Raw genomic sequence first — 24,676 nt, 5'->3', positions numbered from 1 at the left:
CTTTCTTCATTTTTTTTAATGAAAATTTAAATACCTTTGTAAACTCATGTGTTATATACGTGACAATACATCATTGAAATCTGTAAACGTTGCTATGAGCTACAAAGCTAGGGAAAATCGCAGCTTTTTCATAACTTTCGACCTGTAATTGTAATAAAACATCTTAAAATTGTTAGTTTCTTTCGGTGCCTGCCGCTTATTTCTGTTAATCAATCGATCTCGATGAAATTTTTAGTATGCATGCAACTAACAAAAATCTACAATACGTATTGTTTGGATTTTCAGTACAGACTAAGAAAAAAAAAATTGTAAAGAATGTCGTACTATTTTTCTTTCTTTTTTTTTCAGTTCTCGCCAATTGCAGCTTTTCCAAAATCTTTCCTACACGACATTTAATAAATTGATTCTTTTAAGTTCTTAAAAAGACTCAAGTCGTTTGGTCCAATATTAAAAAAGTTACACCGTTTTAAAAAGCTCGAATATTAATGAAAGTAACATAAATAATAATATATTCAGATCGGTTCACCTTATGAAATGCCCTATAACAGTAACACCAGCCAAGAAACCTGCATACCAACGACTTATTGAAATAGTACAATCTATTAAAACCCAGCAAACATTCCATCGATCCATATATGATCGCGTCAAACGATCAAAAATCGTCGGTGGAAACTAAAACGTTCCCGTTCACCGGCCATCTGTCGACGTACAACGAGAACGGTTATCCGTTGTCCAAAGCGTGTGTTCTTTACAGATCACAGAAGGCATAGAGATCGCGTGCTTGCGAGTGGGGCGTTAGAAACGACGTCCAAGTTGAGGAGAGCACGAATCGGCGGTGAACGCGGGACAAGTTCCGTTTCCCGTGTGGCGAGGCGTCGCGCATGCCATCGTGTACGCGATACGCGACGCTACATACGTATACGCGGTCGTAAACGCGTCGGGACGCGTGCACGCACGTACTTAAGGAGGAGAGAGAGAGGGGTGTAGAGGAGAAGCCGCTCTATGTGCCAGTGAAATTTGAATAATTTTCCTTCGATCGTCGATTCCCGGCATGCGCGACCGAATAACATAGATTCGCAGGGGGCAAATTAAATAAAAGGGGCGGGCCACTCCTCTGCCAGTCGCAGTTCGATCGGCGATCGCTCGCTCGCACACATACGGGTGGACGATCGATCGTTTCGCGTTTTGTTCGAGACACGAAGTGTAGAAGTCGTGCAGCGAAGACCACTTTAGGATATCTAATTCCAGGGATAATCAAAGGATCAACATGAGGATTTTCTTAGCGACAGTAGCAGTTGTGTTGATGGCAGGAAGCTGCCTGGCCAGTCAAGATTTCCTCTCCAAGTCTCTCAACGAGTGCATCGCCGCGGACTCTTGGATATCTTGCCTGAAGCAAGAGGTGCTTGGATATTTAGATGGAAAACTCGGGACTAGCACGGAAGCTAGGTCTTTGGATACAGTGGACGAAGCTATCGTTGCAAGGACTTTCAAGTACCTGAAGAGCTTTGACTATGGAATCGATTTACCCTTCGTGGATGCTAGCCTCAAGTACAGACCCAGCAGAAGTTTGGCTGATTTGGATATCGAATTCAAAGGAAACGAAGTTGCTACCAGTCAAGCTAGGGGAATGTTAAAGAAGAAGCTGCTGTTGCCATTCCTGTTGTTGTTGAAACTGAAATTGAAGGCTTTGATGCCTATCTTCGTTGCTATCATTGGTTTGAAAGCATTGAAGGCTCTAGTGCTCTCGAAACTCGCGATCCTCCTAGTCGTTGGATTCATCGCTGTGCAATTCTTCAAGAAGGGTGGAATGATGATGCCAATGGGTATGTATTGCGACTATAATCAGATAAATTCCATTAGGTATCGAGAAAACCGAAATTATATTCGATATCATTACAATGCGAACAACCATTTTCGACGAAAAAGATAAGAACAGCGAAACTGACTGTTGCAGGAATGTCGATGGAACCAGCTGCTTCACCGGCATACGGAGCTCCACCTATGCCCTCGACCACGTCGAGCTACGATCCAGCGAACACATGGGACGGAAATGGACCGTATTCCCGCGTCTGGACGCCGACCAACGGTGTGGAAGCCCAGAATCTCGCATACTCCTATTACTCGCCAGGCAGCGGATCGAATTCGTATTCTTCTTCCTCGTCCTCCTCGGCCTCCTCGTCGTCAGTCAATTCCGGTAGCTCGTCAGGAAACTATTAGGTCGCGGTTACAAAAATGCGTCGATTGCCACCGGCGCCACGATTCATTCTCTGATTAACTCATATTCTTAACGACGGATCGATCGTACGATCGAGAGACCAAAGAGACGCACGCCAAATAACCACCAGAACCACAATGGATGATCGTCGATCGATGTTAGTTTGGGCTACACGACCGATCGATCGAAGATTGTCGATCATTCTGCCACACAGAGCGGAAGTAAAGTTCTATTATCTCGTCGTGTGAACGATCAAATTATTTATAACTCTTTCGAGATCGAAGTTGATAAATTAAAAATTGATAGTTTAGAGACGAGAAGATGGAACTTTAGGACCGTTCGTACAACAACACGTGTACGCGGTAAAAGGTAACTGATTCGGTAAGAAATTGATAGGATAAAGAGACGAGCACCTGGCTCGATTGACGACGAGTCGAAGAGGTCGAATTTCGAGGCTGGCTCAAGAGTTCTTCATTTTTTAACAATCGCCAGGACGTTGTTGTATCTTATTTATTACTCGCGCGACACGACTATTTATTATCCCCTCGCATTTGTTAATAAAGACATGTGAATAACAAAGTATGATTTTCTCTCTTTTACACACTTTCCTTAATGAATAATTGTATTCATTGAAATTTTGTTCCAAGAGAAGGATTAATCAAATTTCGCGTATGTGACGTGCAGTCGAATGTGCTTTCTCCGTTAATTAAGGTAAAATAATTCTGATCACGGAGTATAAGGAGGAAGTATAAACGCCAGAAAGTGCCCAATGGGACGATGGACCGATATATACATCGGTCAAAAAAGCAAAGACTACTACTACTACTACTACAAATACTAAAAGCGAGCATAGTGACAAAGTAGTAACAATAATGACTTTCCATGCTCTGGATGACCCAGAAGATGGTGAGCCATTAGTAGTTGCCCTCTTGAGTGACAGTTTGTCGGGCCTCTTCGGCTTATAGCCTCTTCTTTCTTCGGGCGCAATGCCCGCTGAAACTTAAATCTAAGCTCGAGTCTTCTAAATCGCAAACAAAAAAAAAAAAACTTATAAAATAAAAATATAAACCGCGGAAGCTGATCGAAGTGCACATGGACTGACCAAGGATCACAGCGGTGATCGTTGCTCATTCGCACGTGCGTGCTCGAGCGATAAACGTTCGTTTCGAGCCCACTCGCGTCCGCGACCGCGAAATTCGAAAAATCGAGAGGAAAAACCAGAGACGAGAGCATGCTCTACTCGTGCCAGTTTCACCGTCGATTTTTCAAACCAATTTCCAGAAACAGGTTGGTCACACGAAAACGTGCCTACCCGACCAGAGACTGTGCCAACCTGCCCGGCCCTACCTACTTATAATTAACAGACACACCAGAAAGTATACTACCTATCCTACCTAGCGCTATATTTAAAAATGGCAAAACAGGCACACCAACACACTCTCTCCACGGTTGTCACACAAATGCTAGGGCGCAAAGGTCCTACACTAGAGAGAACGTCCCGGGACGCCTCCGACACCCGAGCTTAACACACAGCATGCACACTGTAAAATACGTACCGTTTTCCTGAAATCGATTGACGAAGGCTAGTGGCCATTGCGTAAGACGTGATAAAACACGTCTGAGGAAATGATATCGTTAAAATGAATGTAAGTGAACTTAGAATTATAACTGTAATTTACGGCAAAGTTAAAAGCGTGATTACATTTAATCGCGTGGATGATATTATCAAAAATTGTAATTGTATCCAGATGTAAATTGAATCGATATATGTCTCGACGTTTTTAATATTTGAAGTTTTAACGAATAAGAAAAAGCGACGCAATTCCACAGCCTAACAACACACATACATAATGTGGAAAATACGTCGTGCACGATACACTAACGCGTCGTCAGTCGCTGAGAAATTATTACATTATTTAATTCTAGATCATCGTGCCCAATGTCTTTCTCCCATTCAAGTAGCACCTGGGCACGTGAATGAGATCCTGACAATGGGCACGGAAAGGATTAAACCTGAAAATCCTGATCTAAAAAGATGATTAGTTTGTCCAATTTTTATTTAACGGGCTAACTTTCTTTGATTTTATATGTCATTACTTCGTTTCATATTGTAATAACTCTACTTTATTAATTTCATAAATAAGAACAAAATTTTAATATTGCAAAAGAGGTAGCGTTAATTGAAAAAGGATTAAGATTCGATCAAATGGAACAGTTGACTCTAAATATATTACTAAAAAAGAAATAATCTCAGGCGATCTCTTTATCAAAGCACATACTACAGAAAATGCAGAAGCAGTGTTCAAAATTATTGCTTTGATTAAAACATCTGCCTGTCGCGAAGTGTCTTCTTGCACGTAAAATTTCACACATTTTTGTACGGAAAAAAATGAATTTTACTTAATATTGACTTACCTGATAAACGTGACTTAATATTGTCACGATCAATTCATTGCTAAAAATCAAGTATATTTATGTCATACAGGTATATTCGTGTAGATATTTGTCATTTGCAAATATTCATACGGAATATTAACATGCATATTTATAAATAACACGAATATCTTCGGAAATGTATATGTTTAACCTCACTATTAAAAAACTAATTATTATAATCGCGATATGCAAGAAGACCTATCCTAAACTAATAAATTTGAAAAAAGAATGTTACTACTCACGGGTATAAAAAATACCCGCGGTCACTATGCTCGCAAGAAATTCTACGTAATACAACCGGTCACCCGTGCCGATTCGGACCTTTCATCCTACGCCATGATTGAGTGACCGGAGGAACAGAAATGCATGCGACTCACCGTTCGAAGCGGAGAAACAGAGGACGTTACCCTGGATGCTGTGGTATCCCAGCGAATATCATCAGGAAGACTAACACCAGGCTGGAACCGTTGAAAGTCCAATGGTACAAAAAATAGAGGTTGCCAAAAATCTGTTACAGAAGAAAACACGATAGGTGTTTACTGACTATTTGAAAAGTTGAAGATAATGAAAAATGAAGGTTTATTAACTTTAGTAACTTTAGTAATAATAAAGGTTGAAATTCTAATAAACTTTAATAAGTATAAAAACTCAAACTCTAATATGAAAATTTAAAATCTAAAAATTAAGAATCTAATGATTTCTGAAGTATGTTAATCATTTGTTTCGTAATTCGGTATGAAGACTTTAACACTTATGTTATTTTAATAAAAGAATAACTACAGTAGATCCTAACCTCTCAAATTACAATCAAATCGTAGTTCTTCATCGATAGTGATCGAAGAAAAATATACAGAATAGACATAATTGAAGTACGATATGTAAAAATACTTACATTCTTGGCTTCTGAGTCACTGTTAGACATTCCGAAAGAATGAAGAAGTTGAAGCAGTGGTATGTCTATAACAAAACATAAGATATCATTAATATCGGTAATACATAATAACAAACTTCAAACTTTAACAATAATAAAGACTAAACTCTAATAAGTATATAAATTGGAACTCTAATACAAAAGTTTGAGAACAAAACATTCAGTGATTTTTTATGCGTATCAGACGGTTTTATTGTACTTTAATATTAAGACTTTAAGATTTTATTTCAATTAAAAAGGACATTTATAGCTTTCTAAAATATCAATAATTTTTATTTTATAGTTAACAATATTTCAAGCAAAATATAGTAAATAGAACAAATTGAAATACAATATATAAAACTACTTACATTCTTGAGCTCCTGGAGAGGCTTTATCCTCTTGAGGGTGGCACTGACTCTAATACCGAAAACGAATATTCAAAAAAATAAATGTATAAAAAAAGAAAAAGAAAAGACTACGTTACCACGACCGCGTAAATTATAATCGGCGAACAAGAACTCTAATATCGCGTACAAATTTGATTGATAAAATTTTATTATTTTCGCGTGTGATTATTCGATCGAATTTAATCAAAACTATCGTGATTTTAAAATATTGAAAAGAAACTATCGCGTAACAAACACTGACTCTACAACCGCATTGCGCGCGGTCCCAAATATTCTCTGAAAATAAAGTTGTGTAATGGCGGACTGGGGGGCGGGGTGTAGACGAAGCGAAATATCGTTTCGTTATCTTTCTTCTTTTCTCTATCGAACGTTTCTTTAGAAAACACTGCTATTCTCTGTACACCTAAAAAATTGTTATTAAGAAATTGGAATACGTATGAAAAATATTAGTTGAACATTATAAGATATTTCTCGATATTGAACAAATGCTTACAAATACCGAGAATGCAATGCAATGCATTTACAAGAATTATGCTATAAATATTCGTTACTAGAATATGAAATATACACTGCACTAGGACACTATAGTCGCGTGTTATAAATATTCGAAAATATTTGCAAGAATCCAAAAGTTCATAACTAAATATACTTAAAAAATACTACATAAATGCGCACGAAACTTTGCTTTGAACTGTTTGAGCCTACTAGCACGCCACCTCTGTGAAAAAGATATAAGCTACGAATTTGCAAGTATATGACGTTAACTGTAGAAAATTCACATAATATACCAAAATAATTTGAATTCGATATGTGAATGTTACGATGCCTATCGAAATAAGTTAATGCTATTTTTATTAAGATTTCTATGTTTCAAACTGTCTACAGGAAACTACCGTTAAATGATCAAGAATTCTATATCGCAAATTACGTTGAAACAGTAAAATAATTCGTTACAAATTCATTTGAAACACGAGAATGATTTCATATATTCGAACTAGAACAATGATTTATTTAATCGTATTTACTTTCATCTTAGTATTCCAAGTAATTACAAAATTATCCATTATGAAATATGTATCAAATATATTTTAAAGTAAATATAAATTGTATATCAAATGTTAACCATGCTCGTATAACAAGGCAACAGAATTATTCATACGCAGTTGTCTTGATTAAAATAAATTAAACATTACCAAATTTCCATGAAAATTCATCGGATTGATCGTCGTTGCGTCCACATATTAATATTCCAGTTACTTCTATATTATCGATCTTACTGCTATCGATCAATAACCTGCACAAAGAATAACTACAAGTTAAAACAAATGTATAAAATAATTAAATGAAAACACAATCAAACTCAAATGTGTATTAATCAAACGATATTAATAACGAGATATAGACGATGGTAAAAGATATAATAATGAATAGCACAAAACATATAGTAATGATAGTAATAAGAAACCGACGCCAACAATAGGTTAGAATACGTTACAAACCTGGCACAACGCGACCCACGTTATCGGTACGAGATCGAACGCCTGAATGACTTCTTGTACATTAGTTTCGTTGTGCATCTTCCAAAGCGGTGGGGGAAGGGGAGGAGACGCACGAGCCGGTGGTACAACCAGGTACACAGTTAACGATCTACAAAAAAAATGTAAACATCAACATAAACATTCATCTTCTACGCAGCGCTTACACGAACGTTCCCAATTACAAACAAAGCATGTATACACGCAATATTTACATCCTACACAATGATTACATCGAACTTTATAAACATCGTACAATAATTCGTACCTTACTGGCAGCATTCGGCATCAAAGACACATTTGTCTAACTTGGAACGAGAGAAAGAAAATAAAGCTATTGGCACTGTATATACAATTTCGTGTCTTGCGAAAGGAACAAGGAACGATTTGTTGTATTAAACTGTTTTAAACATTCTATTTTCGCGACATTAAACTTTTAAAAATATCGGAAAATTGTAAACTCCGAGATGCTTGGAATTTCACTTCAAAGTATGTAGGAAGAAGCGACAGAAAAACCACGATCGATCAGAGAAATAATAATCGCGGCGCGAATGAACGAGTACGCGATTTTTCAAAAGAATCAATGGACCCACGTAACAAACTCCCGTGCATAAAATAATCGCAAGATTCGGTGGAAAAGGAGAATAGATTTTTATATTCCGTGCAAAGTCGGATAAGTATCATTGCATGGAATGGGCTCACGATGAACTTGACATAATGAAGACATATCCCACGGTGCCCCACGATGCAACCCAGTCTAGATCGTACAAAATTCTCTTAGAGGCTTTTGGTGATCCAAACTGTACTGTAGCGTAGTTCTTGGCTTGGTATCGTTTTCGTAAGATCGGTATCGTAAAATTAATCAACTGATCAATTTTTGGAAAACGATGCCAATTACCAGGTCTCACCACGAGGAGGTGACTACGCACGAGACCCGCCCATGAGTTATTTAACATTATGCATCGGTCTCGACATTCAACCTATTGGCAAGAATGTCGAGTTCTGACTCTACTCGATCATGGGCCTGCGTAAAGAGATAGTTATTTCGTAGCCTAACCGCGAAACACCTATCTCCTACGCAGCAGTTACACGAATCTTTACAAACGTAAAACAAAGCTTACACGACGCAATATCTATCTCCCACACAACGCAACATTATCTCACTCACACGATTACATCGATCGGTACAAACATCGTACAATAATTTGCAACCCTATCGGCATCATTCCGTATCAAAGATACATTTATTTAACTTGGAACGAATGCAAAGAAATGGGGCTACTATGGAAATGGAGCCCCAACAATCAGACGATGAAGAAAAACCGCGGCTCGCCCGGAACGAACGTAATCGCGATCTCTCGAAAGAACTAACAAACCTACGTGACGTACCCCCGTGCACCAGATAACTCAAAGATTCAGTGGAAGCGCAAGCATTGACCTTCGCTCGATTCCTGTCACGTCGTTTGGATCTTATCACGGTCGATGGCACTTACCGATGATACCAGTGTCCAGCAAATGGGCCTGCAATTTAACACACTCCAACTGAACAGTTGAACCCGGGAAGGGACCGCTGAACAGGATTACAAAGGCAAGGCCCCAACTGAACAGTGGGGTCCACCCCCGCGAGTTCGAACAGAATTACGGAGGACATTAAATGCAGGTCCCCTGTCCAAGTACCAAAGTACCAATCGGACAGTATTGCAGAACTGCGACTCAATCGTCAACAGATTCACAGGTATCACCAGCGTGATGACAACGCCCGCGATTCGAGGCAAACAACGAGCAGTCGTCGAGTAGTCACCAAGACAAGAGGTGTCCTTGGGCGACCAGCGAATCCACGGAGTTGTCCAGTGCACGTTAACCCGCACGTACCCGGAATACGCGCGAGCGAGTACGCCACGCGGCAGTTTGAAAGAACTGAGCGATCGCGAACCGATAAATCGCGGGAACAATTTTTCCAACGTGGTAAGCGAGGGGATCAAGAGAGACGAGATTTATATTTTTCGTTCCAAGATGGATAAGTATCTTTGTACGGAATGAGCTTACAATGCACATAACATAGGTATGAATAATTAGTCTTATGAATAATTAAGGCTAAAACGCACGCAACCAACGGCGTCCCACGGCGTCCCACGGCGTCCCACGGCGTCCCACGGCGTCCAACGGCGTCCCACGGCGTCCCACGGCGTCCCACGTCGTCCCACGGCGTCCCACGTCGTCCCACGGCGTCCCACGTCGTCCCACGGCGTCCCACGTCGTCCCACGGCGTCCCACGTCGTCCCACGTCGTCCCACGTCGTCCCACGGCGTCCCACGTCGTCCCACGGCGACCCACGTCGTCCCACGTCGTCCAACGTCGTCCCACGGCGTTCCACGGCATCCCACGTCGTCCCACGTCGTCCCATGGCGTCCCACGTCGTCCCATGGCGTCCCACGACGTCCCATGGCGTCCCACGACGTCCCACGACGTCCCACGGTGTCCCACGTTGCAGACCAGTGTAGGTCATCCAAAATTCTTTTGGCGGCTTTTGGATATCCACACTGGACCAACGGTATCCAACGGCGTCCAACGGCGTCCAACGGCGTCCAACGGTGTCCCACGGCGTCCCACGTCGTCCCACGGCGACCCACGGCGTCCCACGGCCTCCCACGGTGTCCCACGTTGCAGACCAGTGTAGGTCATTCAAAATTCTTTTGGCGGCTTTTGGAGATCCACACTGGACCAACGGTATCCAACGGCGTCCAACGGCGCCCAACGGTGTCCAACAGTGTCCAACGCTGTCCCACGTCGTTCCACGGCCTCCCACGGTGTCCCACGTTGCAGTCCAGTGTGGATCATACAAAATTCTTTTGGCGGCTTTTGGAGATCCACACTGGGCCATCGGTGTCCCACGTTGCAGTCCAGTCTAGGTCATCCAAAATTCTTTTCGCGGCTTTTGGTGACCCAAACTGGACCTACGGTGTCCCACGGTGTCCATCGGTGTCCCACGGTGTCCATCGGTGTCCATCGGTGTCCCACGCTGTCCATCGGTGTCCCGCGGTGTCCATCGGTGTCCCGCGGTGTCCCACGGTGTACATCGGTGTCCCACGGTGTACATCGGTGTCCCACGGTGTCCCACGGTGTTCCACGGTGTCCATCGGTGTCCATCGGTGTTCCACGGTGTCCATCGGTGTCCATCGGTGTTCCACGGTGTCCATCGGTGTTCCACGGTGTCCATCGGTGTTCCACGGTGTCCACAGCGTCCCACGTTGCAGTCCAGTTTAGATTATCCAAAATTCTCTTCGTATTTTTTCGTGATCTAAACTGCACTGTATTAGCATGGTTCTTAGCTTGGTATCGAATTATTGTACAATGTTTGTACTGATCGATGTAGTCGTTTTCCAAAAATTAATCATCTGATTAATCTGCGAAAAAGATTACATTGATCAGTACAAAATTGTACAATAATTCGCAATCGCATTCGGTATCAAAGATACCTTTGTCTAACTTGGAACGAGAGAAGGAAAATGAAACTATTGACACTGCATATACAATTTAGAGTCTGGCATAAGAGAAATACGACTCCTTGTACTAAAGTTATGAAGTTATCGAAAAGTTATATTAAGTTATATAAACATGCTATATGTTTCTCTTACAAATGGGAAAACAGGAAGAAGCCTGAACAATCAGACAATGAAAGAATGATCATTTGAGTATCTAGCATACATATTTAATATGCTATGAAACGTTCAAATATATAACTGCAAAATATTTTCTGTAAATTGATAAATCTGAAACAAAGTCATTTACTGGATTTGGAATACAAAAGAAACAGGAATCTTTAAAACGAGAGCATTTTATACATGAAAAATAAACTACTAATAATGGTCAATTACAGATCAAATTACTCTCGATTAAATTTTAGCAAAAATAGAGAATCATTTGTATCTTTTTAATCGAAACTAGGGTTACGTTGAAAACAAGAATTTTAAGTAATAGAATTTAAACTGAATTAAAAATTAAAAATTTCATTTAAAATAACTAAGATGAGAGAAAACCTGCTTATTAGAAAATCACTTGCTTCGTCTTTTAACTTTTAACAGTATCTGTTATTTCCTACAACAACATAGTGACTTGCAACATAATGTACCGATAGATATGCACATAAATAATTTTGTTCAAAATTTTTGTTACAAACGTGACGATTATCGCGAATGAACTTTTGTTTCATGCAAATTTTTACGCCACGAGGCTCAGTAGAGATCATATTTCTAACCGTCGCTCGCGGTCCTCCAGCGTCGGAGAAATAATCTCTTATCTGCCCGACGAAAAACATACATTGTATCGACGATCGCATAGTTGTCACCAGGCAGCGAATTCTGGAACCGTCGATTTCGGACCGTTATTTCTAACAAAGAAGTCGGTCTGCGTGATCATTATGCGCTCGTCGATAGAATGTATGTTTTTCGTCCGGCAGAGGATATATCTGCGACGCTGGAGGAACGCGAGCGACGGTTGGAAATATGATCTCTACTGAGCCTCGTGGCGTAACACAAATGATACTCGAATATTTATAAAATTCTACATTACTCTTAAAAGATTAAAAATATCGCGGTCGAAAACATTCTAAAAGGTATGGTTCTAAGAACGAACAATCACCAGCATTAATTCCAATCGCAATGAATTAAATTTTAAAAAATATTTCAAGCTTTCATAGCAACATTAAGATATTTCATTATAATACTTTTTTACGCATGAAATCGCTCACAATTTCATACATGTAAACAGTATGACATATATATACATGTAATAAATGTATGTAATGTAATAATGTAAATATATACATATAAATATAAATTATACATTCATAGTAAAGTTTTGTATTTTAGCAGTCATGGTAACAAAGGAATATGTCTTATAGCAGTATTTTCAGTAATAAACGTAGTAATAAGGGGTGCATTAATAAGGGACTCTGAAAAGGAAACAAAGCAGTAGCCAGAAGGGCTACTAAAATTCGATCGTCTTCCACTCTATATAAACCCGATCAACGCGCCGAGAGTGGAACTGAATATTCTTGTTTCGCAACGCTAATTTACTACTAATATTTATGAAGCAAAAAATTCTCAAAATCAAACGCGAAGAGTGCTTTGTTATATCTGCAATATCAATTAATCTACTATTAAAAAAAAAAAAAAAAAGAAAAGTCTGAAAATTCCCGAAACTTGAGACGCAACGCTAATAAATTTAAATCTACGCACTCGTATTTAAACAATACGCAACACTAATAGCGAGAGATCGTAGTGCAACCATTTAGGAGGTTGCTGATGAACGACCACACTTGCACAGCTCTTGCAGCTGTATCGTGTGATCCAGGAACAGTGTCCGACAAATACAGTCGGAAGGTTTGGGCATTCTGTAAACGCAACTCTACTTAACAAAACGCGATCATTCATTGTCGCAACGCTAAAGGGAAAAATAAGTAGAACTCGCGATGGAACAACATCGCAACGCTAACTCTTAAAGTGAATTTAATGAAAATTATTATTTACTATATGAAAAAGCTACTTTAAATATTCTGGTATTGCTACTTGCAATACTATAAAATTAATTGAACACTTTTATAATCTAATTTTAAACAATGCAAAACAGGAAAAATTCTAAAAATTGCAAAAGGCAATCGCGATATCGTCATTCGCAACTCTAAAGCAAACGCGATTATCATTTTATCGCAACTCTAATACAACCCGTAATTAATTTATCGCAACACTAATAAGAAAAATCACGAGTGGAGGGCTGACATATCGCAGTGCAACCATTTAGGAGGTTGCCGATAAACGATCACACTTGCACAGCTCTTCCAGCTGTATCGTGTGAGCCAGAAACAGTGTCCGACAAATGCAGTCGGAGGGTTTGGGCATTTTATAAACGCAACTCTACTTAAGAAAACGCGATCATTCATTATCGCAACGCTAACAGGAAAAATTAGTAGAACTCGCGATGGAACAATATCGCAACGCTAACTCTTAAAGTGAATTTAATGAAAATTATTCTTTACTATATGAAAAAGCTACTTCAAATATTCTGATACTGAAACTTGCAATACTATAACATTAATTAAACACTTTTATAATCTAATTTTAAACAACAGAAAAAAGGATAAATTATGATATGTATAGTTCTATAAGAAATCCTAAAAATTCATAATAAAATTTGCAAAAGACGATTTACAACTCTAAAGCAAACGCGATTATCAATTTATCGCAACTCTAATTCAAACCGTAATCATTTTCTCGCCACACTAATGCAAAGTCGCGATGTTATTTCGCAACTCTAATACAATCCGTGATTAATTTGTCGCAACACTAATACGAAAAATCGCGATTGGCCCAATGGGACGATGGACCGATATATACATCGGTCAAAAAAGCAAAGACTACTACTACTACTACTACTACTACAAATACTAAAAGCGAGCATAGTGACAAAGTAGTAACAATAATGACTTTCCATGCTCTGGATGACCCAGAAGATGGTGAGCCATTAGTAGTTGCCCTCTTGAGTGACAGTTTGTCGGGCCTCTTCGGCTTATAGCCTCTTCTTTCTTCGGGCGCAATGCCCGCTGAAACTTAAATCTAAGCTCGAGTCTTCTAAATCGCAAAAAAAAAAAAAACTTATAAAATAAAAATATAAACCGCGGAAGCTGATTGAAGTGCACATGGACTGACCAACGATCACAGCGGTGATCGTTGCTCACTCGCACGTGCGTGCTCGAGCGATAAACGTTCGTTTCGAGCCCACTCGCGACCGCGACCGCGAAATTCGAAAAATCGAGAGGAAAAACCAGAGACGAGAGCATGCTCTACTCGTGCCAGTTTCACCGTCGATTTTTCAAACCAATTTCCAGAAACAGGTTGGTCACACGAAAACGTGCCTACCCGACCAGAGACTGTGCCAACCTGCCCGGCCCTACCTACTTATAATTAACAGACACACCAGAAAGTATACTACCTATCCTACCTAGCGCTATATTTAAAAAATGGCAAAACGGGCACACCAACACACTCACTCCACGGTTCTCACACAAACGCCCGGGTGCAAAGGTCCTACACTAGAGAGGACGTCCCGGGACGCCTCCGACACCCGAGCTTAACAAACAGCATGCACACTCTAAGGTACGTACCTTTTTCCTGAAATCGACTGACGAAGGCTAGTGATCATTGCGTACAACGTGATAAAACACGTCTGCAGAAATTATATTTTTTAAATGAGTATAAGTAAACTTGGAATTATAATTGCAATTTATAGCAATATTATGAGTGCATATACACTTAATCGCGTGGATGATATTATCACAAAATGTGATTGTATCGAGACGTAAATTGAATCGATATATGTCTCGATATTTTTAATATTTGAAGTTTTAACGAATGAAAAAAAGCGACGCAATTCCACGGCCTAATAACACGCATACACAATGTGGAAATTACGTCGTGCACGATACACTAACGCATCGTCAGTCGCTGAGAAATTATTACATTACTTAATTCTAGATCATCGTGCCCAATGTCTTTCTCCCATTCAAGTAGCACCTGGGCACGTGAATGAGATCCTGACAATGGGCACGGAAAGGGTTAAACCTGAAAATCCTGATCTAAAAAGATGATTAGTTTGTCCAATTTTTATTTAACGGGCTAACTTTCTTTGATTTTATATATTATTACTTCGTTTCATATTGTAATAACTCTACTCTATTAATTTCACAAATAAGAACAAAATTTTAATATTGCAAAAGAGGTAGCGTTAATTGAAAAAGGATTAAGATTCGATCAAATGGAACAGTTGACTCTCAATATATTACTAAGAAAGAAATAATCTCAGGCGATCTCTTTATCAAAGCACATACTACAGAAAATGCAGAAGCAGTGTTCAAAATTATTGCTTTGATTAAAACATCTGCCTGTCGCGAAGTGTCTTCTTGCACGTAAAATTTCACACATTTTTGTACGGAAAAAAATGAATTTTACTTAATATTGACTTACCTGATAAACGTGACTTAATATTGTCACGATCAATTCATTGCTAAAAATCAAGTATATTTATGTCATACAGGTATATTCGTGTAGATATTTGTCATTTGCAAATATTCATACGGAATATTAACATGCATATTTATAAATAACACGAATATCTTCGGAAATGTATATGTTTAACCTCACTATTAAAAAACTAATTATTATAATCGCGATATGCAAGAAGACCTATCCTAAACTAATAAATTTGAAAAAAGAATGTTACTACTCACGGGTATAAAAAATACCCGCGGTCACTATGCTCGCAAGAAATTCTACGTAATACAACCGGTCACCCGTGCCGATTCGGACCTTTCATCCTACGCCATGATTGAGTGACCGGAGGAACAGAAATGCATGCGACTCACCGTTCGAAGCGGAGAAACAGAGGACGTTACCCTGGATGCTGTGGTATCCCAGCGAATATCATCAGGAAGACTAACACCAGGCTGGAACCGTTGAAAGTCCAATGGTACAAAAAATAGAGGTTGCCAAAAATCTGTTACAGAAGAAAACACGATAGGTGTTTACTGACTATTTGAAAAGTTGAAGATAATGAAAAATGAAGGTTTATTAACTTTAGTAACTTTAGTAATAATAAAGGTTGAAATTCTAATAAACTTTAATAAGTATAAAAACTCAAACTCTAATATGAAAATTTAAAATCTAAAAATTAAGAATCTAATGATTTCTGAAGTATGTTAATCATTTGTTTCGTAATTCGGTATGAAGACTTTAACACTTATGTTATTTTAATAAAAGAATAACTACAGTAGATCCTAACCTCTCAAATTACAATCAAATCGTAGTTCTTCATCGATAGTGATCGAAGAAAAATATACAGAATAGACATAATTGAAGTACGATATGTAAAAATACTTACATTCTTGGCTTCTGAGTCACTGTTAGACATTCCGAAAGAATGAAGAAGTTGAAGCAGTGGTATGTCTATAACAAAACATAAGATATCATTAATATCGGTAATACATAATAACAAACTTCAAACTTTAACAATAATAAAGACTAAACTCTAATAAGTATATAAATTGGAACTCTAATACAAAAGTTTGAGAACAAAACATTCAGTGATTTTTTATGCGTATCAGACGGTTTTATTGTACTTTAATATTAAGACTTTAAGATTTTATTTCAATTAAAAAGGACATTTATAGCTTTCTAAAATATCAATAATTTTTATTTTATAGTTAACAATATTTCAAGCAAAATATAGTAAATAGAACAAATTGAAATACAATATATAAAACTACTTACATTCTTGAGCTCCTGGAGAGGCTTTATCCTCTTGAGGGTGGCACTGACTCTAATACCGAAAACGAATATTCAAAAAAATAAATGTATAAAAAAAGAAAAAGAAAAGACTACGTTACCACGACCGCGTAAATTATAATCGGCGAACAAGAACTCTAATATCGCGTACAAATTTGATTGATAAAATTTTATTATTTTCGCGTGTGATTATTCGATCGAATTTAATCAAAACTATCGTGATTTTAAAATATTGAAAAGAAACTATCGCGTAACAAACACTGACTCTACAACCGCATTGCGCGCGGTCACAAATATTTCCTGAAAATAAAGCTGTTTAAGGGCGGGGGTGAGGGTGGGGTTGGAAAAGAAGCGAAACATCGTTTCGACAATTTTCTTCTTTTTCCTATCGGAAAAATTAGAAAATACGTTTACTTAGAAAATACTGCTACTTTTTTACACTCAAAAATTATTATTAAGAAATTGGAATAAGTTTGAAAAATATTATTTAGTTGAAAATTGTGAGATATTTCTCGATAGCCAACAAATCCTTACGAATACCGTGAATGCAGTGCAATCGTTTGCAAGAATTATATTGTTCGTAATTAGAATATATACTGTGAATTTTCGTTATTAGAATACGAAATATACATTCCACTAATACACTATAGTCGCGTGTTATAAATATTAGAAAATATTTGCAAGAATTAAAAAATTATGCACTAAATGTACTTAAAGAATACTGCACAAACGCGCGCGGAACCTTGTTTCGAGGTATTTGAATCTAACTGTTACTAAGTTGCAAGTTTATAACGTTAATTGTAGCAAATTCGCATATTGTAGCAAAAGAAATTGAATTCGATAAGTGAATTGTTGTGATATAACTCAATTTGAAACAATAAGATAATTAGTCAAAAATTTGTTTGAAATAGGAGAATAATTTCATACATCGGAAATAGAACAATAATTTATTTAATCGTCTTTATGTTCGTTTTAGTATTCCAAATAATTAAGAAATTATCTATTATGAAATATGTATCAAATATACTTTAAAATAAATATAAATTGTATATCAAACGTAATCCATATTCGAATAAAAAGACAACAGAATTTTTCATACAAAACTGTCTTAGTTAAAATATACTTATCGGATTGATCCTTAATAGTCTTTGCATCCATATGTCAATTTTTCTATTACTTTTATGTTATCTCGGCTTTCGACAAATAAGTTACTCGAAAAATTACTAGAAATTAAAACAAATGTATAAAATAATTAAATGAAATTATAGTCTAGATTCAGTGGAAAAGAAGAATAGATTTTTATATTTCGTTCCAAGTCAGAAAAGTATCGATGTACAGAATGGGCTTACAATACACTTGTCCCACGGTGTCCAACGGTGTCCCACGGTGTCCAACGGCGTCCCGCGGTGTCCAACGGTGTCCAACAGTGTCCAACGGTGTCCAACGGTGTCCAACGGTGTCCAACGGTGTCCAACGGTGTCCAACGGTGTCCAACGGTGTCCAACGGTGTCCAACGGTGTCCAACGGTGTCCAACGGTGTCCAACGGTGTCCAACGGTGTCCAACGGTGTCCAACGGTGTCCAACGGTGTCCAACGGTGTCCAACGGTGTCCAACGGTGTCCAACGGTGTCCAACGGTGTCCAACGGTGTCCAACGGTGTCCAACGGTGTCCAACGGTGTCCAACGGCGTCCCACGTTGCAGTCCAGTCTAGATCATCCAAAATTCTTTTCGCGGCTTTTGCTGACCCAAACTGGACTGGTGCGTAGTTCTTAGCTTGGCATCGTTTTTCAAAGATTAATCAACTGATCAATTTTTGGAAAACGATACCAATTACCAGGTCTCACCACGAGGAGGTGACTACGCACGAGACCCGCCCATGAGTTATTTAACATTACGCATCGGTCTCGACATTCAACCTATTGGCAAGAATGTCGAGTTCTGACTCTACTCGATCATGGGCCTGCGTAAAGAGATAGTTATTTCGTAGCCTAACCGCGAAACACCTATCTCCTACGCAGCAGTTACACGAATCTTTACAAACGTAAAACAAAGCTTACACGACGCAATATCTATCTCCCACACAACGCAACATGTAACTCACACACAACGATTACATCGATCGGTACAAACATCGTACAATAATTCGCAACCCTATCGGCAACATTCCGTATAAAAGATACATTTGTCTAACTTGGAACGAAAGAAAAGAAATGAGGCTACTATGGAAAAGGAGCCTCAACAATCAGGCGATGAAAGAAAAACCGCCGTTCGCCCGGAACGGACGTAATCACGATCTCTCGAAAGAACTAACAAACCTACGTGACGTACCCCCGTGCACCAGATAACCTAAGATTCAGTGGAAGCGCAAGCATTGACCTTCGCTCGATTCCTGTCACGTCGTTTGGATCTTATCACGGTCGATGGCACTTACCGATGATACCAGTGTCCAGCAAATGGGGCTGCAATTTAACACACTCCAACTGAACAGTTGAACCCGGGAAGGGACCGCTGAACAGGATTACAAAGGCAATGCCCCAACTGAACAGTGGGGTCCACCCCCGCGAGTTCGAACAGAATTACGGAGGACATTAAACGCAGGTCCCCTGTCCAAGTACCGAAGTACCAATCGGACAGGATTGCGGACCTGCGACACAATCGTCAACAGATTCACAGGTATCACCAGCGTCATGACAACGCCCGCGATTCGAGGCAAACGACGAGCAGTCGTCGAGAAGTCACCAAGACAAGAGGTGTTCTTGGGCGACCATCGAATCCAAAGAGTTGTCCAGTGCACGTTGACCCGCGCGTACCCGGAATACGAGTGAGCGAGTACGCCACGCGGCAGTTTGAAAGAACTGAGCGATCGCGAACCGATAAATCGCGGGAACAACTTTTCCAACGTGGTAAGCGAGGGGATCAAGAGAGACGAGATTTATATTTTTCGTTCCAAGATGGATAAGTATCTTTGTACGAAATGAGCTTACAATGCACATAACATAGCTAACTATCTTATGATTAATTAAAGCTAAAACGCACGCATCCCACGGTGTCCCACGGGGTCCCACGATGTCCCACGGTGTCCAACGTTGCCCCCGCGGGGGGGTCTTAGTCCGGTCTAGATCACCAAAATTATTTTGGATGATCAAGACCAGACTATATTCAAGTAGTTTTTAGCTTGATATCGTTTTTCAAATAATAATACTAATATTTAAAGCAGTAGTTGGTGTATCATTATTTGGAAAACGATACCAATTACCGGGACCCACCACGAGGAGGTAACTACGCTCGGGTCCCATTTACATAAACAGTTTTTAAGCATTGGAAGCAGAGATGTAAAATTATTTTATAACAAAGAAGTAGCGTGTAATTGTAATTAATGGAGTAATTGTTTTAGATTAATGGCTTAAATGTATAAAATAACAGTTTAAATGCTACAAAATTAATAGTTTAAATGTTGTAAATTAATAGCTTAAATGTATAAAATAACAGTTTAAATATTGTAAATTAATAGCTTAAATGTTGTAAATTAATAGCTTAAATGTTGTATATTAATAGCTTAAATGTTATAAATTAATACCTCAAATGTTATAAATTAATAGCTTAATTGTTATAGATTAGTGATTTAAATGTAATAAATTAATGGTTTAAATGTTATAAATTAATACCTTTATTCGTAGAAGTTCTTCGATCTTCACTGCACAGGGGTTCAGACACAAAAGAACTCGCGTGCGAGTTACGTGTTCCTTATGTTCCTGATGCCATACATATGTCAAGGTGCCGAAAAGTCATTCAAACTGTAACCGTTTGTTGATATCATAAGAAGTAGTTTTTCCATTAGAATGCAATGAAATTTAATCATTTGATCATTTTTATTGTAAATTGATGCCTTTAACAATTTATTACAATAATCATTTTTATAATTTTAATAGGTTTTACGAGCGAAAACTGAACTCACACTTCTGTGATACTAGTTTTTGATTTAGAACTGTGTTATTTTATACTGAATGCCAGTTCTTGATGAAAATAACTGTACTGTTATAGTCAAACGCTGTAACTATTATAAATTAAGGGAGAAATTCTTTTTAATTATGTAGAGCATTGTTATAAATTAAAAGCGTAATTGTTAAAAATTAATAGAGTAACTGTTTCAAATTAGTAATAAATTGTTATATACGAATAGCGTAATTATTATAAATTATTAGTTTATTCGTTATAAATTTGTGGCTTAAATGTTGTAAATTAATAGTTAAAATGCAATTATTAATGGTTTAAATGTTATAAATTAATACCTCAAATGTTATAATTTAATAGCTTGAACGTTATAAATTAACAGCTTAACTGTTACAGATTAGTGATTTAAATGTAATAAATTAATGGTTTAAATGTTATAAATTAATGGTTTAAATGTTATAAATTAATACCTCAAATGTTATAATTTAATAGCTTAAAGGTTATAAATTAATAGCTTAACTGTTATAGATTAATAATTTAAATGTTATAAATTAATACCTTTATTCGTAGAAGTTCTTCTTCGATCTTCACTGCTCGGGGGTCCAAACACAAAAGAGCTCGCGCTCGTATCGTGTGTTCCTTATGTACCTTATGTTATGCATATGTCAAGGTGCCGGAATGTCAACCAAACCGCAACGGTTTGTTAATATTACGGAACTTGCTTTTTTCATTCTAACAGAACCAAATTTAATAATTTTTGAGTTTTTATTGTATAAGCATAGCATCTTTATAAGTTATTTCTTGTTTCGCGATTAGAAAGACTCGAAAACTAAATTTAAGTTTTAGCGGACATCGTTCTCGAAGAAAAAAACGAAAATTGCGATAGAAGAGAGCAACCACCAATAGCTTCTCATCCCCTCGGTTTCCCACTCGGAGCATTGCAAGTTATTTTTGTTACTTCTTTGTCTCTATACTCATTTTTAGTATTGATAATATGTCGTAGTAATAGTAGTTATTTCTTGACCGATGTGTACGTCGGTCTATCGTCATCTTGAGCAGATCGCGATCTTTTTATTAGTGTTGCGAGTAATTAATTCCAAGTAAGATTTGAATTGCAAACTAGTTTATTTCGTATTTTGAATTAGAGTCGGGAATAAACACCGATTTCAGTTTGAGTTAGAGTTGCGAAGGGATATTAAAAACGGATTTAATTAGTGTTGCATTGAATTATACAATATCGGGATTATTCATAGTACTTTTTTTACTATCAATTGCTATTGTTTTTTAAAGAACAATATTTGGTATAATATAAGAATGTTTGTTTCATTTCAGTTAGAAGGATGTAATTTGTAAGTAACTTTATAGCATTAAGATTTTTGAGTGTCGCGAGCAATCGAAGTAGTTTTTTATTGATTTAGAAATAGTAATATTTATTGAAGTCATTTGAGAATTAATGTCGCGGTACTTTTCCATCGCGATCATTTGAATAATTTTCTAGTTAGCATTGTAAAACGCGTAACGCAAATGATCGCGTCTTGTAAAGTATTCGTTGCGCCTTTGAAATGTCTGAAACTTCATCAATGTCAATGAAATGTCTGGAACTTCCTGGAGGTTCCTGTTCCTCGATCAATCGATGCAGTTAACTAAATTGTAACTTGCATTGTAACTTTTTTAATACTAATCCAATGAACAAGTTTGATGCAGAATTAGTAACATGTACAAAGTATCAGTTATTGATGAATGTTTAATATCATCTCAACTAACATCAAAGGCTTTGGAGTGGAATGATATGGATTAAAGAAAATTACTAAAAGAAACCAAGTAACTATTGAGAAATAATTAAGTCCCGTTTATTGTTAATTAATTATATCTCACTGAATTTGTACAATTAAATATTAATTAAATATTAAATTTTTTACAATTTGAGTTTAGTTCAAGAATCATTTTCCTATTAATAGAAGGCTCATATTCTTATACTATACGATACCCGATATAATATCACATTCCAGTTTGTTTATATGAGAAAGAACAAAGGAAAGGGCAAAAGGGATAAGGAAATTTTAAATTTCAAAAATTTCCAACATTGGAGATGCTTCAAAATAGGTAAAAATTAATTCTGCCTATTTTATAATTTCATAATTAGATTTCATTGCAGTTCTAACCGCGAATATAATCTTACTTCCTGCTAGATCGGTAACGTTGGAAATTATATTTAGTAAGATAACTCTAATATTGCCAGAGTCTTCGTAGAGTATAACATTTCATTATCAGATATTTATTCTGTATCTCATTTACTGTACATACATCTGTGTATTCTATAATAAAAATCGAAAATATATATTGTCTGTTTTATGCCGTAATCTTGTGCTGTCCGCTGTCCTATGGTCGGTAACTTCTTCTGCTTCGAATTTACTTTCAGTACCACCTTCCCAAGCTTCAGGATACTACCTGAAGATGGTACCTGCTCCGCTTTTATAAAATTCTAAGCGTTATCTACAGACGTTTACCAACTTACCATAAATAATACATAACGTTGTATGCCATCCTTGTTCTTCTCCAATTTTTATGCTATTTCGCTTATTCAACTGTTTCAACTACCTTCAAACATACGTCAACTTTCCTCAAAACCAATAACGTCGATCATAAATAAAGAGAGAAAGAGTAGAAGACAAAATCAAATCGACGAGAATCAACTGAAATGCATCTTCTCCATAGTCTACTAAACTGAAAACTGTTCGAGCATAGATTCACCGTGACGGGTCATAAGGGATTGTTTTTTAGGAACTCCATGAGTACAAAGGGTCTACGGTGATCTGTCATTTACGGATTTACACGGACCTTTCTCGACTAAATGGTACCATGCAACCCTTCTGTCGTGTGCCTTAACGAGGCATGGCACCAACGTCCCTTTTAATCCGCAAAACAACAACCCTTTCGTCTTTCTTTCGGTGGGCAGATCGAAAAAACCGCACTGACCAGAAAAAAGTAGTAAAAGTTTATGACCAGCCGAAAGGTAGGCCAGATAATTCCCTGTTCTCGCGTGTTGAAACGGACACAGAAAGGGTTTCACCTCGGGTACCATCCGTCATCGCGAATAGTGGCGTAAGCTTGTTCGTACTCTAGCTGAGAATCGACATAATCCGCTTTGGGTCTTAGTTTTTTAGACCGCTCGACCACATGATTTTCTTCCCTACTGCCATAAACATGGCTGGATAAGGATTGTTCAACACGGTATTTTACAAACGAGAGGACCATTACTACACGAAACTGCAGAGTTTCCGTAGAAAGTACAGGGTACCGTGGATACCGTCTATTCGACTACTTGTATTGTCAATTGTGAAGCATAATTGTGATAATATATTTCTGTGTGGGTTGTGAAGCTTGGGATAATACTGTTGTTATAATATAATACCGTTTGAAACAATTAGAGGATCCTTCGTCTTATCACTTTAACTTTTATATCAATTTCTTGTATCTATATATGTTAAAAAATTGTTTAATAATCGTTATAATATCAATCTATATTAAGAAATTTATTATCGATCAAATTTTACGTTTTAATATCGTATGAAATTACAATTCATTTATTAAATGTTGACCGTACTGGAGCTATAAAACGGTCCATAGCAACGATCTTCTTTTTATTTTTTTGTCAATAAGCAGAATACAAAATTTCGTGAACTTTTAGTTGTCTTCGTTTACTGTGCTATTCAATATCGAGCACGAGCAAAAATAAAAGTCAGTGATTTCAAAGCAAGGATAAGCGCAATCGATGCGCGAAGTTTCAGCGAATCTATTAATAAGTCCACCAAGGTCTATAAAACGCATCTGCGGCCTCTTGATGCAATTTTCTCAACAATGTTGCAGCGATTTCCTGTTTCTA

General features: G+C 37.7%; 2 protein-coding genes and 1 long non-coding RNA gene across 3 annotated transcripts in view; 1 reads left to right on the top strand and 2 right to left on the bottom strand.

The window, feature by feature from the left end:
• The window catches only part of LOC141445826 (uncharacterized), a 47,084-nt gene extending 41,994 nt beyond the window's left edge, over positions 1–5,090 (bottom strand). The window contains exon 1 of the mRNA XM_074111902.1: positions 5,029–5,090. The gene's annotated coding sequence lies outside the window, so the exon portion shown is untranslated. The remainder of the gene's footprint in view (positions 1–5,028) is intronic.
• Osi20 (DUF1676 domain-containing protein Osi20) lies at positions 1,115–2,794 on the top strand. Its single transcript, XM_072010042.1, has 2 exons — positions 1,115–1,823; positions 1,955–2,794. The coding sequence occupies exons 1-2, from the start codon at positions 1,268–1,270 to the stop codon at positions 2,215–2,217; spliced, it is 819 nt and encodes a 272-aa protein (XP_071866143.1). The 5' UTR covers positions 1,115–1,267; the 3' UTR covers positions 2,218–2,794.
• A 1,133-nt stretch (positions 5,091–6,223) lies between the features above and the next one.
• Positions 6,224–7,613, bottom strand: LOC139990646 (uncharacterized). The gene is made up of 3 exons (XR_011800611.1): positions 7,471–7,613; positions 7,165–7,265; positions 6,224–6,374 (listed from the first exon to the last, which is right to left on the bottom strand). It is a non-coding gene; the product is annotated as an uncharacterized lncRNA (long non-coding RNA).
• Positions 7,614–24,676: the final 17,063 nt, after the last annotated feature.

Source organism: Bombus fervidus, chromosome 9 (assembly GCF_041682495.2).
Source record: "Bombus fervidus isolate BK054 chromosome 9, iyBomFerv1, whole genome shotgun sequence".
In the NCBI taxonomy this organism is placed as follows: Eukaryota; Metazoa; Arthropoda; class Insecta; order Hymenoptera; family Apidae; genus Bombus; species Bombus fervidus.
Note: the sequence above shows the minus strand (reverse complement) of the source record. Positions and strands in the feature narration are given on the sequence as shown.

Excerpts from the sequence above, each read along its gene's own strand:
- Osi20 (XM_072010042.1), top strand. The coding sequence starts at position 1,268 with ATGAGGATTTTCTTAGCGACAGTAGCAGTTGTGTTGATGGCAGGAAGC. Across the intron at positions 1,824-1,954 it reads TGGAATGATGATGCCAATGG|GAATGTCGATGGAACCAGCT; the intron begins GTATGTATTGCG and ends TGACTGTTGCAG.